At 47.8% G+C, this 14,248-nt stretch overlaps 2 protein-coding genes across 7 annotated transcripts in view; one reads left to right on the top strand and one right to left on the bottom strand.

Annotated features, from left to right (window-relative positions):
- The window catches only part of ppp6r2a (protein phosphatase 6, regulatory subunit 2a), a 15,475-nt gene extending 9,672 nt beyond the window's left edge, over positions 1 to 5,803 (top strand). For both annotated transcript variants that reach the window (XM_005742603.1, XM_005742604.1), the window contains 10 exons: positions 902 to 982; positions 1,088 to 1,185; positions 1,455 to 1,512; positions 1,673 to 1,800; positions 1,901 to 2,025; positions 2,106 to 2,250; positions 2,331 to 2,419; positions 2,557 to 2,728; positions 3,213 to 3,320; positions 4,442 to 5,803. In XM_005742603.1, the coding sequence (XP_005742660.1) occupies positions 902 to 982; positions 1,088 to 1,185; positions 1,455 to 1,512; positions 1,673 to 1,800; positions 1,901 to 2,025; positions 2,106 to 2,250; positions 2,331 to 2,419; positions 2,557 to 2,728; positions 3,213 to 3,320; positions 4,442 to 4,490 (1,053 nt within the window). In that variant the 3' untranslated portion in view covers positions 4,491 to 5,803. The remainder of the gene's footprint in view (positions 1 to 901; positions 983 to 1,087; positions 1,186 to 1,454; positions 1,513 to 1,672; positions 1,801 to 1,900; positions 2,026 to 2,105; positions 2,251 to 2,330; positions 2,420 to 2,556; positions 2,729 to 3,212; positions 3,321 to 4,441) is intronic.
- A 5,233-nt stretch (positions 5,804 to 11,036) lies between these two features.
- sbf1 (SET binding factor 1) overlaps positions 11,037 to 14,248 on the bottom strand; it is a 55,071-nt gene continuing 51,859 nt past the window's right edge. For all 5 annotated transcript variants that reach the window (XM_005742605.2, XM_005742609.2, XM_005742608.2 and 2 more), the window contains 4 exons: positions 13,997 to 14,202; positions 13,765 to 13,852; positions 13,556 to 13,687; positions 11,037 to 13,156 (listed from right to left, as the gene is read on the bottom strand). In XM_005742605.2, coding sequence (XP_005742662.1) covers positions 13,058 to 13,156; positions 13,556 to 13,687; positions 13,765 to 13,852; positions 13,997 to 14,202 — 525 coding nt within the window. In that variant the 3' untranslated portion in view covers positions 11,037 to 13,057. The remainder of the gene's footprint in view (positions 13,157 to 13,555; positions 13,688 to 13,764; positions 13,853 to 13,996; positions 14,203 to 14,248) is intronic.

Here is a 14,248-nt window from a genome sequence, read left to right on the forward strand (position 1 = left end):
TGTTTCATCAGATTCGAGGTGTTGCCTCCTTTGACAGTATCACAGTATCAGCTTAAAGCACTTGTTGCTGCTGAGTTTGCATCTGTTGCTGTGAAGAATTTGACCGGTCCTTCTTGGGCATTTTTAATCTGTAGCTCTGCTCTAAAAGAACGTACGTACCTGGCCCCGCCTACTACGCTCGCAAAGGTAAAATGATTGGCTAGAATCCAAAGTGTCTGACATCTCAGGAAAATAAAGCTACCGTTACTACCGTTTATGTCAGAACCGGTACCGGTGCCCATCGCTAGGTGTGAGCAGCCGTTGCCTTCTGCTACGTACACGTGCACACAGTTGTTGAAGGAACTCGGCTGGTAGCTCGTTCCAAACATCTCAGTGAACTAAGCACATCCTTCTGTCTCTTCATGTAATCTCAGACACACTCGATGTTGATCAGGGCTCTGTGGGGGCCGGACCATCACTTCAGTACTTCTTTATGCTGAGGATAGTTCTTCATCACTTTGGCTGTCTGGTCTGGTTGTCCTGCTGCAGAATACATTAGGGGCCAATAAACAGTCATTTATATTTCTGAAACTTTCTGTGCTTGCAGCATTTTTTCCACACCTGCCTAAAACGTTTGCACAGTGCTGTAAGTCTCATTTCCTCTTCTTCCTCTTCTTCCCCCACGTTAAGTCCAGCTCTGCGTCCTGCAGCAGCAGTTAATCAGGACAGGAGCGTGCAGCCCACAGCAGAGCAGACAACCTTTTCAGCAAATTTGGGCTTTGAGATGATTTATCGAATAAATAAAAAATATCAGCAGCAACAACTCCGAAGCGTCTTGACCTACATGACCTATGTACATTCAATACACTGACACACCTCATAGCGCTGTTGCACTGAGCTTGTTCTGCACTCTGTCCTGCAGGTAAGCACTCACAATATGCACTCGTCCAGTGAGGACGATGACATGGAGAGCCCCTTCCCCAACGACCTGTCGCTCCAACAGGTATCGCAGCCGCGCTCAGAAGCCAATCTTAACACGCTGCCGCACCACTCACGATGACACCAGGAACAAAAGTATGAGCTCACCAGTTGTGCTTGAACTTCACAGGCTTTCTCAGACTATCAGATCCAACAGATGACTGCCAGCTTTGTGGATCAGTTTGGCTTCAACGACGAGGAGTTTAGCGAACATGATGAAAATATCAAGTAAGTCTTCTAAGGAAAGGAGTTCAGAGTTTTCATCCTGATCTGTAGTTCCCAGGATTCTTTTGGCATCATGTGTGTAATGCAACAGCGGCCAGCACGTTTGACTGCTGGCTTACAGCGACATAGGATAGCTTTGGTGTCTTTGTTCAGGTAGTTTGGCCCTCCAGGTGTCACAGGAGGAGGCGGCTCGAGCTGTCGCAGAGTTTATCGAAATGTCCCAAACATGTAACGTGTGTGTTGTTGCTTCTGTGTGTGTTCTCCCTCCTCAGCGCTACGTTTGACAGAATCGCCGAAATAAACTTCAATCTAGATGCTGATGATAACAGTGTAAGTGTGTGTGATTCTTTAAAACTCGTCCAGTGATGGGCGTGAGCTGCGTGTTTCTGCTGTGCAGTGAAAGCTCACTGCTAATTAGTCACAACACGCTCCTTCATAAATATGTCCACGATGTTTAACCCACTGAAAGCTCTCCTTTCATTGTTCACAGGCCAACGCAGCTGCATTTGAAGCCTGCTGCAAAGAGAGGATACGCCAGTTTGATGATGCTGAAGAGGAGGAGGATATCTGGGACGATAAGGAGATCAACTATGCAACACAAGCTAAATCCAGAACAAGGTCAAGCTGATGCCGTGTTTCATCCTCACTGCACTTTGTTGCATGCCGTGGATTTGTTTCATTAAACCTTTAACTTAATGAGCTTCTCCCTTTCTTCCAGGTTCGGGGTCTCTCAAACCTCAGAGGGAAGCTCCAGGAGCAGCATGGAAAACGGAGGTCGGGAGCGGGACCGTGCATCTGAATCGGATGAGGACGAAGACTCTGAGCAGAACACGTCAGATTCGGGTAGATGGGAATGCAGCCAAATGTCGCACTGACCTGTGAACAGCCTCTCAGGTCTTAAAAGTGTTTGGTGTCATCTCCAGGTCCTGGCTGGACAGCAAATTTCAGGGATTCTGGAGAGAGCGCAGCATCCCAAACCTCCCCCGGGTGGGAGAGCTCAGCAGGGAGCGCGACCGAGACACAGCAGACTGGCTGGGCTAACTTCACTGAGTTCCAGCCTTTCTCTGGGTGAGCAGTCACACAGACCGCACTGGTGACGGTTTTCATAGGAACGCAATGCTCAGTGCTCTCTTCCTGGTTTCCCACAGTACCAAGACAGATCCCAGGTGCAGCTCTCCTGTGGAAACGGGCAGCAGTGATGTGGATAAACAAGCCAAACAAAACCACGAGAAGAGCGGTGAGTCGCACGTCACCGCTCCGGCCGGCAGATCCTCTCCTAAACTCATGTCCAACTCAGGAACACCGGTTCTTAATTGGAGCAATAAATGAAGAAAAGTGTAATAACAGTATTTTTCTGCACGTGTCTGTCAGCAGATGTTAGTACCTCCCCTGGTCCAGCAGGAGAAGGGAGAAAGGCTCCACTCGTGGCCTCAGACAGCAGCTCCTCCGGAGGCTCTGACAGCGAGGAGGATGACAAAAATGCTGGTGCTCCTCCCACCTTAGAAACAGCCAGTGCCCCGGGCAACAAGACGGCGGACCTCAAAAGGTGTGCGTCGTCCCATCTTTCAGAATGTGTCATATCAGTGAAACGTTTCCGGCGAGTAAAGCATGAGCGCCGAAAAACAAACGTCACTTTGGGGTAACGTCCTGAGACTGTCCACGCTGCACACACAACCTCTGTGTGTGCAAACTTCTATATTTGAAACATAATTACCACATTGATGTAATTATAGAGCGCGCTGGAATTTGAAATTGCTGCATGCATTCAGTTGAGCTTCGCCTTTCTAAGTACAGTTCACCCCGGAGCTAAAGTTTGTCATGTTAACACGGAGCCAGCTGAGCTCCACACAGATCATGAGCATTTTGTATGCCACTAGTGGATCTGACCACTCAGCCTTCATTTCCACATGCTCCAAACTAAATGGACAGCGTAGCTGTTCTGAGCTTGTTTCCCTCTGCTGGTCTCCCAGGTTGGTTTTACAACTAAAAGCATAATAAATGTTACATTTGTACGTGTGTGTGTTCTGCAGTGAGGAGTGTCCGGTGTCTCTGGAGAAGCTCTCCCTGTCAGATCCTCCTACAGCTTCAGAGCAGCAGCCTGCTGAGGATCTACCTGTAAACACGCAGACTGACAGGAAGTAAGTAGCCAGGAAGTAAAGCACCTCGAGGTGCTTTATGTTGTAAGGTAGACCCTACAATAATGCATGCAGACAACAATCATATGACCCCCTATGAGCAAGCACTTTGGCGACAGTGGGAAGGAAAAACTCCCTTTTAACAGGAAGAAACCTCCAGCAGAACCAGGCTCAGGGAGGGGCGGGGCCATCTGCTGTGATTGGTTGGGGTGAGAGAAGGAAGACAGGATAAAGACATGCTGTGGAAGAGAGACAGATTAATAAGCATGTCAGCTCAGCTGGGGAGACATGAGTATTTCCATCCTTCCTGCTGCCTCGAGCATCAGCCTCTCGTCACACTTCCTTCTGCACAGTGTTAGCAGATGTAGTTTGGTAGAAAGATGAAACGGCTCCTAGTGCATTTCTTTGCATGTAAAACTGCACAATTATCCTGCATTTGCAGTGCAATGCATCATGGGTTTGCTAAGAAAATGTGACGCTGCACAACAGTAGTCACGAAGTAAAGCAGGTCAGTAAATATGGGGCTATATGCAATAGTAAATAATGCTTTAGCACACAGCATGATTGTGTATGTGAAAGCCAAGTCGCTCATACACGCTCACAGACGAGCTGACGCTGTTCAGCAGTGGGCTGCACACTTTGAATCATGTAGACTCCAGCGGGGGGGAGGAGTCTGCGGAGTGCCTGCAGAGGCCACTGCTGCTGCTTGTAACATGTTGTTGTGTAAAGCAGACACATGGCCTTCATAGAAACTCGGGTTACACTTTCTAATGAAAAACACATCTTTGTTAAGTACGTTTAGTTGTTAAAGTATGTTTGTATACCAGGAGAATATTTAGTTGCTGCATTCACACTAAATGTAAAGCACTGCATTCATGTTAGTGGAGGTGAATGTGTCAAAGTTTGTGCATTTGGGGGAATAATGGGAGACGCCACTCTCAGAAGTGGAGCTCGGGGAAACGAGGGAATGCTACTCACACAATGAGGCAAAACTTTGTACTTGGAGCAGCAGCAGCCTGTTCCATACGGAGGCAGCAGACAGACTGCAGTCTAACAGCATGTAGTGCTGGACGTGCATCGTGTCTCCTGCACGCAGCTGACTGTTTCCTTTGTCGTCCCAACAGAGAGGAAACGCCACCGCCCCAGGAAGTGTCGGTCAACGGGCCCGTGTGAGCGCGATGGGCGCCGCAGCCCCTGAGAGACGCAGACTGTCAGCCTCCTCCAGAGTGACTCCCCTAAATAACCTCACTGCAACTACGGTGTTTTTACTGAATCACTCTGCCATGTTATTGGACCTGGACACTGCCAATCGACACCAATAACGAGGCGGCAGGACATGTAAAAAAACAACCCCCCCCACACAAAACAAGAAAAAGCGAGACGGAGCAGAGTGCAGAGGAATCTTCTTCAAAGCCTTTTCCTGATGTTGCACATGATCCCGTGCAGTTTTAATGTAGCAGCGATCTTTGAAACGACAGAGTCCGAGGGGTAACATCGTCACCGCTATTTTTTTATGTCCTCAAACATTACTCTCCCACCCTTTGGGATTTTACATGGGCACCCCGAATGGATAGCACAGGCCAACTCTAAATGATGCCTCAACAATAAATACGTTGTTTTTCCTTCAAGCTTAAGAAAAAGCACTTATGCAGCCATTTACTGTACATTATAGCACAATGATGTAAGTGTTGTACCTTCATCTCTGCTGGTTGTCTCCTCTGTCCTCACATCAAGGTTTTATCCAGTGTTTGGGGTTTTTTGGTTTTGGTCGCTGTTGATGAAACATCCTCACCATCGTACGTCACCAGGTTTCTGAATGTTTTGAAGTGCTTCAGGACGCTCTGTTGAAGAGGAGGAGAAGCGGGTCAATGAACAGAGCTCTAATAGTATTACTGTCTTTTGCTCATGTGCAATAATGTCAATTAGCCATTTTATTTAAAAAGAAAAAATCTGGCATCAGAGACTCATTGGGTAGTTTCAGATTTGGATATGATCTCAATTTTCTCTTCTTTTACTTTAGTGCATGTATAACCGGTTCTCTGTTGACCTAGCTAGTGAGCTAAGACCTTCTGATTGTATTGACCTTTACGTTCTTGCTATCCCCCTTAAATCAACCAAACTTTATCTACCTATATACAAATATTATCTACATTTATAAGTAATTTTACAAGCAACCTTGAGATTACTATTTTTGTCTGTTCCTTTTCTCTCTTTCCACCAAGCACTTACTCACAGGGGGAGAGTGACATTTGGTAAGAGTGACGCTGTATGCCCCCCACCCCCCTATTATTATTATTATTATTAATTTTTTTTAAGGTTAATTTTATTTTGTTTCTGAGCAGCAGAATTGGAGGGAGAGCAGGTCTGAGTTCTGCAGAGCTACAGGCCTCTTTGGTGTACTTAAATCATTTGACAGCGATCAGGTTCTATGATTATTGTTAAAAAATTCAAATTAAAAGTGTCTGGCTGACCACATTAATACCAAAGGCTCTGCTTTGCTGGTGTCATCTTTGCACTGGTGCAGTACGCTTTGTTTTCAGAGACCTCGTCCACACGCACTTCCACACGACACCTCATGATGTTTTATAGTGCAGGGTTAAGACCCCACAAAAAGACCAACCTCTATGAGCAAGCGACAGTGGGACGGAAAAACTCTTTTACCAGGAAGTAACCTCCGGCAGAACCAGGCTCAGGGAGGGGCGGGGCCATCTGCTGCGACCGGTTGGGTTTGAAGGGAAGGACGCGGGACAAAAGACACGCTGTGGGAGAGAGCCAGAGATGAAGAATAACTAATGCAGAGTGGTGTAGAAACACCAGCGTGACTTTATGGGGGGAGCACAAACTCCCTCCAATGAGGGGATGTTCAGAAATCATGTGATCAGCTCATCCAAAATTGCTTCGGAGTCCGCAGCCACTCAGGGCCTGAACACGTTCGGTTTCAGTTTTCCCTCCGACATGTCTGTGCAAACACCACTGCTGCACATGTGGCGTGCACACTTTGCTCCTCCCCCTCTGCTTGGTTTTGTTGGTCTTTTCCTTCCTAAATAACCTGGTCATGAGAGGAGGTGTGTTGGTTTAAGATTTTCATTCATTCTTTTCAGCATGTAAAGTGCAGTGTTGCCCCACTGGGACAGATCCACTCTGAGGGTTCTAATGTGCAGCTGTGATGTTAGAAATCATCAGCAGCACTGAGGTTTCTCTGCATGAAAATGATTTTCCAAACATTGCATTTTTTTCGTCATCTCTGTTTGGAGTAGGCAACGTTCATCTGTGTTGTTCGGGGCAGAATAGTTTTGTTGGTGAGCAGAGAGGGCGTCTCTGAGGGCCGCAGGTTTAGTCCAACCAGCTAATGCTTAGAAAGCCCAGCTGTGCTTTCAAAATATCAAGAACCATCTGTCCATCTTCTTCAGCTTCAGCAGCCCAAGCAGAGAAGCCCAGACCCCCCTCACCCAGGGGGCGCCTCCTGGGTGAGGCTCCTTTCGAACTTCTCACCCTCTCTCTAAGGGAGAGGCCAGCCACCCTTTGGAGGAAGTTAATTTCCGCCGCTTGTATCCACGATCTCGTTCTTTCGGTCACTACCCACAGCTCGTGGCCATAGGTGAGGGTAGGGATGTAGATCGTCTGTCGATCTCCGGCTCCCTTCTCCCATCACTCGCGAACAAGACCCCGAGATACTTGATCTCCTCCACTTGGGGCAGGAACTCATCCCCGACCCGGAGTGGGCACTCCACCCTTTTCCGGCTGAGAACCATGGCCTCAGATTTGGAGGTGCTGATCCTCACCCGATGAAGCCAACAGAACCACATCATCCGCAAAAATCAGAGATGAGGTTCTGAGGCCACCGAAGCGAAAGCCCTCCGCCACTTGGCTGCGCCTAGAAATCCTGTCCATAAAAATTATGAACAGAACCGGAGACAAAGGGCAGCCCTGGCGGAGCCCATCACCCACCGGGAACGAGTCCGACTTATTGCCGGCAATGCGAACCAAGCTCTTGCAACGGTTGTATAGGGATCGAATGGCCCGTAGCAATGGGCCAGACACCCCAAACTCCCGCAACACCTCCCACAGGACACCCCGAGGGACACGGTGCCTTCTCCAAGTCCACAAAACACATGTAGACTGGTTGGGCAAACTCCCATGCACCCTCAAGTATCCTCGAGAGGATAAAGAGCTGGTCCAGTGTTCCGCGACCAGGACAAAAACCGCATTGTTCCTCCTGTATCTGAGGTTCAACTAACGGACGAACTCTCCTTTCCAGCACCCTGGCATAGACTTTCCCAGGGAGGATTGGGAGTGTGATCCCCCTGTAGTTGGAACACACCCTCCGGTCCCCTTTCTTAAAGATGGGGACCACCACCCCGGTCTGCCAGTCCACAGGTACTGCCCCTGATCTCCACGCAACATTGCAGAGGCGCGTCAACCAACACAGCCCTGTCAAGAAATGTTCGTTATGTTCGGTTAACCTTCAGTGGAAATCAACCATCACAGGTGGTCATGAAGATGGATTATGATTCAGTGAATCCACGATCACCTCAGACCGCGGCACACGGCCCTGTATTTGCTCAGTAATAGTTCTCAGCCTCGTTCAGGCTTCTGATGTGTGCAGAGTTCTGCTGCGACTCTTCATCAATCCAGTGTTACACCACGCTTACTTGAGACTAGCATATTACCACAAAATCTACCTTTCACCAGCCCTTGTTTACATAAAGTACACTCTGTTTTTGAGCAGAAATAAAATGAGACAATAAAATATTTAAATGTTTAGATTATTTTGACTGTCTGACTGCAGAGTGCTGTATGTTAAACTTTAGTGAGAATGTTTTTTGTTTGTTTTCAAGCGTTTATAAATTTTAAATGGCAGCACATAATCACAGCTGTGGTCCTCAGGGGTCCAAAATGTCCCCGTCTGGTTTGATTGATAATTAATATGAAGTGGATTTCCCCCACTTTTAATTAAAACTTAATTCAAACATTTTGACACAATTTCTTTTTTCCATTTCAAATGTAAGTCTGATAAAACCTCATAAAAATGAATTTTTTCTTTTTCGGGTAAAAAAATAAATGAAATCATCAGTTATCATGAGGATCGTTTCACAGCCAGAGTCGGCTGCTTTAACAGATGATCACAGACGGGTTTATGTCAAAGTTAATTTAGAAAGCTGTTTTTAAACTACAAGTTTTTTACTGGCAGCACATAATCACACCTGTTGTCCTCAGGGGTCCAAAATGTCCCCGTCTCGTTTGACTGTTTATATCTATCATTGCCTGACAGTTTTCTATATTTTGGCATGGTAGGAGGGCATGAGTCTGAGTGAAGGCAAACTTTCATGAGGACAAAGGTGTGTCCATATTTGACCCAAGTGCAGGAGGAAGCTCAGGTTTATTCCTCTGCACTGGTCCCATCATGGACAGCATTCTTTCTGCAGTTGCAACCCAAGGGGCATATACAGTAAACAAGCTGTTACAGGTGATTGTTTTCTTTTGGAAACCTGCAATGTTAGGGACAACTCGTGTCCTGACTGCAGGACAGACGGTTTGCCATCGCACACGAGCATGTTCCATGTACAGCTGGACCTGCATCACATGCTGCCCATGTTTTTGTCTCAAAGTTCCCTGGTTTACTTGGATGTTCTGTTGGAGGGGACAGAGTCCTCTGAAGGGGACTTGGTGCTCATACAGTCACATCAGTACCAGGATCTTACATCACAGCAGGAGGAACACCCACTTGTGTTTCAAGTCAAGTCAACACCAACACACATCATACACCTCAAATGGGAGCACGTTTGTGTCATGAACGACGATCATCTATTGTGTCTTTATCAAGAAATTATGTCCTTTTTGTGCTTCTATGATTAATCTTGTGTCAGCATGAAAACTTCTCTACCAGACTCAGGATGTCATAAACTGGCCGTAGCGACTCTACTGGATGCACGGCAGTAAGAATCAACACACCCACATATGCCTACAGCTGCATTCGGTCCATTTTTCTTCCTCTCTTGTTGTCCCTCCTTGTTCATCATTGAGTTAGCTGTAGAGCAGGTCATCTGCTAATTGGATGGTTGTTGGTTCAATCTCTGTGTGCTCTAGTCTGGAGTTCTTACCAAGGTGTCCTTGGGCAAGTTACTGAACCCCAACTTGGTCTCTGATGCATCCATTGGCATGTGAACGTTAAAAAGCAGAATACAAGCAGAATACACTGTGTGTAATGCTTTCAGTACTCGAGTAGAAAAGCCACTGAAGGAGTATGGGACCTGGCACATGTGCTTGGACTGTGGTAGATCATCTTTCTCTGAGGCACATGAGAGAGTCATGCATCGTCTGTCACTGGGAAGGTTAGAAGACCAGATCAGTGTTTCCTCACGTTACTGCAAATATTCCTCTGTCTCAGCTGATTCCTCTTTCCTGCTTGATTCTTTGTCTTCATCATAATTGAAATGGATGATGTGTAGTCCTCTGACACATCTTCTATTTCAGTTTCACATTCTGAAAATTCAAGAAACTTCAAGAAGCCCAGTCACTTTCTCTCCAAGCTCCTCAGACTACCATGTCCTGGATGCCTGAGAACCTACTTGAACATAGTTCAGATTCTTCATCACTTTTCTTCACTTCATAGCCTTCTTCCACTTCTGCAGGTGGCTGATGTGCTTTTTCAGAGAAAGGGTAGCATGTGCTCTAAATATGGACAATATTTTCTATATCTTCTAACCCTGGATCTTCCTGAACATTGATTCTCCCTCCTCATTATACTAGCACAGCGGTCCCCAACCCCCGGGCCTCGGCCCGGTACCAAACGACTCACGGACCGGTCGTTTGGTACCGAGCCGCGAGAGTTGAGGCTCAGGTGTGAAATGTCTGGTTTTCAGGGTTTTTATCGTTTTTACCGTTAACTTGGTTCTCCTGGGTCTTTTCACGTGTGTCATGAATAAATCTTTTTTTCAGTACTGGTTTTATTTTGTTGTATTTAAGGCCGGGCCGTGAAAATATTGTCGGCCATAAACCGGCCTGTAGCGCAAAAGAGGTTGGAGAGCGCTGACCTGGAGGACAATATGTGACAATATGTGCTTTGTCCTACTGCTCATTGCTTTGCACAACATGGTAAAAAAATAGCTCACAAGCCTCCAGTGCAGTGGAGGCCTGTGAGCTGCTTTCTGTGTTCGTATTATTGTAGGGTCGACCTTACAATACGAAGCACCTTGATGCGACGGTTGTGATTCGGCGCTGTGTAAATACCGTTGAATGTGGAGCGCCGGCCTCCTCTTTGTGCTGCCTGTTGTTGTGGTGGTTATGACCGTTGCTTGACCCCACACATCAGTGATCCGAGATGTTTGACAGCAGTGTGTGAAAATGTGGCCCTTTGCAACACTTTGTGGACGTTTTTGTCCCCGAGGACAACAGACGTTATAAAGTCCAATAAAAACCCATAAATACATCAAATTACTTCAAACTTTTTCCAATCATGCACAGCATAGTACTGAACAACTTGTTTTCAGACCATTTGATTAATAAAAACACATTTTTGATAGCAGAAGATTTCTTTAGAGGACAAAAATGTCCCAAGGACAACACAAGGGTAACAGCAGGTATTTGGTTTGCTCTTCTTATAGGAAAACAGGTGATCTGCAGGTGATGCAGGTTGAGCGCTGCAGAGCAGCGGCTTCATGCACAAAAAGCTGTTGACTGTGGTGCAGCAGTTTGCAGACAGACACGGACACGTGAACCTTTAAACCCACAGTTTTTTATTTGGATTCTAAAAACTCGATATCGACATGATTGACAACATAACCCGGCTCAGAAGGTCGTTTCTAATTTAATAAAAAACAACAAATAAATAAAAGTGATTATGTCATATTGTTGGGGCGATGCAGCCGTTGAGAGATGAGTAAACGAGAGTGAAAGAGGTGAGCCGGGGCCGACCCGAGGACGCAGCGAGCGTTCTGTTCCTCACCCAAACCATCAGGTTGTTTGACCTTTGACCGTGAGGAGCCTGCAGACGTTTATAGGTTTCATCATGCTCGCACCGCTAATACCAGCAAATCCTACTGAAATGAACTGAGCATCAGAATATTAAGCAAGAAGACGGCAACCAAACAGACTGGATACGAAAAAAAAAGAAAAAGGATTTTATTAGAATAATTTATTCACAGGATCAGCGTCAATCAGTATGAATATTTCTACGTGTTTGTTATCGTCAATCTCACAACGATGCACCAGGAACACCTGACCTCTGACCTTTGTTAGTCCACATCGTCCCGTCGCTGTGGGCGAGCAGCGCGGTGAAGAGGCTTCCCCTTCCACTCTACTGTTAATGGTTCATGTTTAAGGACAACTGTGTTTACACAAAGAAAAAAGACACCAAGGGTGTACATTTGCAAGAAGCATTAGTCACATTAACACAGAAACAAATGGCACGTTGAATTCCTAATTTCAAAATAAAGTGGTGCTTGAGGAACTTTACTGAGGAGACAAGTTAAATAAATTACTAGCATAAACATTACATACAAATCTGGAGTAGTATGTACAAAAGAGTTATCAGCACAAAAGCCTGTGTTCAAAGACAGCAGGAGGACATATTTTACAGAGCAGGGTTCGGGTGCTCGTGGAGGACAGACACAGATGTTTGAAACCTCCGCCCGCGCTCCCAGGGCCACGCCGCTCGTGCTGCATCGTTCACGTCTAAACACAACAGCGTGGAAACTCGCGAGCGGCGCTCACACACGCCTGTGTGACCTTCACCACCTCGCCGTCGTCGGAGGAAACGACAGTATTTCACTTACAGCTCTTACGGTCTCGTGTCTGCTGACGTTTTAAATTTGGAACTTCTGCCAACAACAACATGGAGAAAAAGTTGTGGTCTTTTAAAAGTGTTCAGTTGAATCGGTCCTGGCGTACGCCACACGAGTCATTTCAAAGCCTGCACCTGCAGGCGGCGATGTCACCGCGTCTGCATTTACCTGCTTCGCTCAGTCGTAGCGGAGGAAGCTCGATACGTAAACTAGGATGGGAATCAGAGAACAAAGCGACTCATGGCGAAACGAGACCATTTGAGCGGTCAAAGAAATACGGAGTTTTCCTCTCCCACACTCGGTGTGCCTCTACACACCGGGGTCTCCTCCCCGTTTCATAAAGCCGTGCCTGTCCTTCAGAGTGTGAATGTTAGCGCACAGCGTAGTGAGGGTCCTCTGTAAACACTGTCGGCGACGAGTCCACCGACACTCAACACCTGCTGGGCTCTTTGATCTCTGCGAGCGGTTCACGGCGTTCGCAGTGTGTCGTTGCCACACGTGGAGGAGCGCTGACCTCCTCCTGGAACAAATTTGAGATTTTTAAAAAGCAAGAACAAAAAAAACTGAAAGGAAATCCTTCATGAACCGCTGACGAGCCCCCTCGTTGCAGCCGCTTCCTCTTGAACTTCCTTTGAGCGCTGCGTCGGGCAGTGGAAGGCAAAGAGGAAGAACGTCTGCCGACCGACGAGCCGTCGGACCCTGGAAGTCTGAACGAGGCCGGGCCGACTGCAGCTCCTCCGTCATTCCTCCCCCGAGTGTGCGGCCGGGCAGTGAGGTTAGTAGGAGGGGAGGAGGGCGGTTTACAGGGCTGGAAGGATCTTCATGCTGCAGCTACGACAGCGACTTTGTGGTTTTTTCTTTTCATAACAAAAACACGGAAACGTTGTGACGCAAAGTCATTAGTTCAACACAGAACAGAGCACGGTGGTCACAGGCTCCTCCCCTCGCCGCTCGCCTCTACGCGTCTGACAGGCAGCTCTGAACACTGTCCATCCACAGCTGTGCGTTCAGGCTGTCCTGGGCACAGAAGTTGTACACTCGTTTGGTCGTCTTGAGCTGAAAGAAGCAGAGAGACGAATCAGGATCGTTAAACATAGACTGATAACAGCGGGTCTCGTTCGTGCACGGACTCAGAAAGGCTGCAGGAGCAGGGGGAGGGGCTCTCTGCAGTCGGCCTGTTGCCTGGCGGCAGCAGGCGCTCAGCTCGCTGCTATAACCTACAGAGTTTCATGTAATGCTGAAACTAAGGCCAAGAAGAGAATCGTCTCTGACTCTTTAGCCTTGAAAGCCTCCTGGGAGGAGTGTGTGTCTGTTTAAACTACTGTGTGTGCACCAGCGCTTAGGGAGGGTGTGGTCTCTGCCTCCCCATGAACGCTACGGGGGAGCTTTAGCCAATCCAGGCTCACTTCCTGTCAGAAACGAGCCTGGAGCAACGCGGCGAGGGAGCTCACTCACATCAAAGAAGGCTTTCTCGTCAATGTTTTTTGGCGCTCCCATGGTGGGCGTTCCCGCGGTGACAGACTCCACCTCAGCCAGATCGATCACTCCTTTGCACTCCTTGTCCTGCCTGCTCTCGTAGTATCTGAGCTGCAGAGGGAGGGAGAGAGGCGCCATTAAACCAGCAACGGTCTCCTGGAGACAAAGCCTCCTCTGCTCCATCTTACCTGGTGTTTGGTCTTATCCAGCACAAACCACCGCGGTTTCCATGGTTTCAACAACGCCCCTCTCTTGAAGAGAATGCCTTCAAAACTCCTGGAGGCCAAAACACAAGTAGAGACATGCTTGAGCTGTTCTCTGCCACCACTACGCTGCACAGTTTATCTACAGGCCTGTGACACGGCAGCAGAGCTGGGAGGAGTCGCTGTTCAGTACGACGCCCCGCTGGCAGGTACAGACCTGTTCTCGCTCTCGCTGCTCTGGAACTGGCTGTAGAGGGTGCTGGTGCTCGGCCGACCGGGGACGGGCGTAGACGTGGCGCTGGCTTCGCAGTCCAGAGCCAGGTTGATGGAGGATCCTACACCGCTCTCCTGCAGGTAAACGCCCTGAGAACGCCGCTGATGGCTCAGGTTGGATGACATCAGCAGGGAGCTGGAGAAGGAAGGCTGCAGAGGCAGAAAACATCAGTGCACACACACAGACACACACACA

This window comes from Pundamilia nyererei, unplaced genomic scaffold (assembly GCF_000239375.1).
Source record: "Pundamilia nyererei isolate P.nyererei 1_Seehausen unplaced genomic scaffold, PunNye1.0 scaffold00122, whole genome shotgun sequence".
NCBI lineage: Eukaryota > Metazoa > Chordata > Actinopteri > Cichliformes > Cichlidae > Pundamilia > Pundamilia nyererei.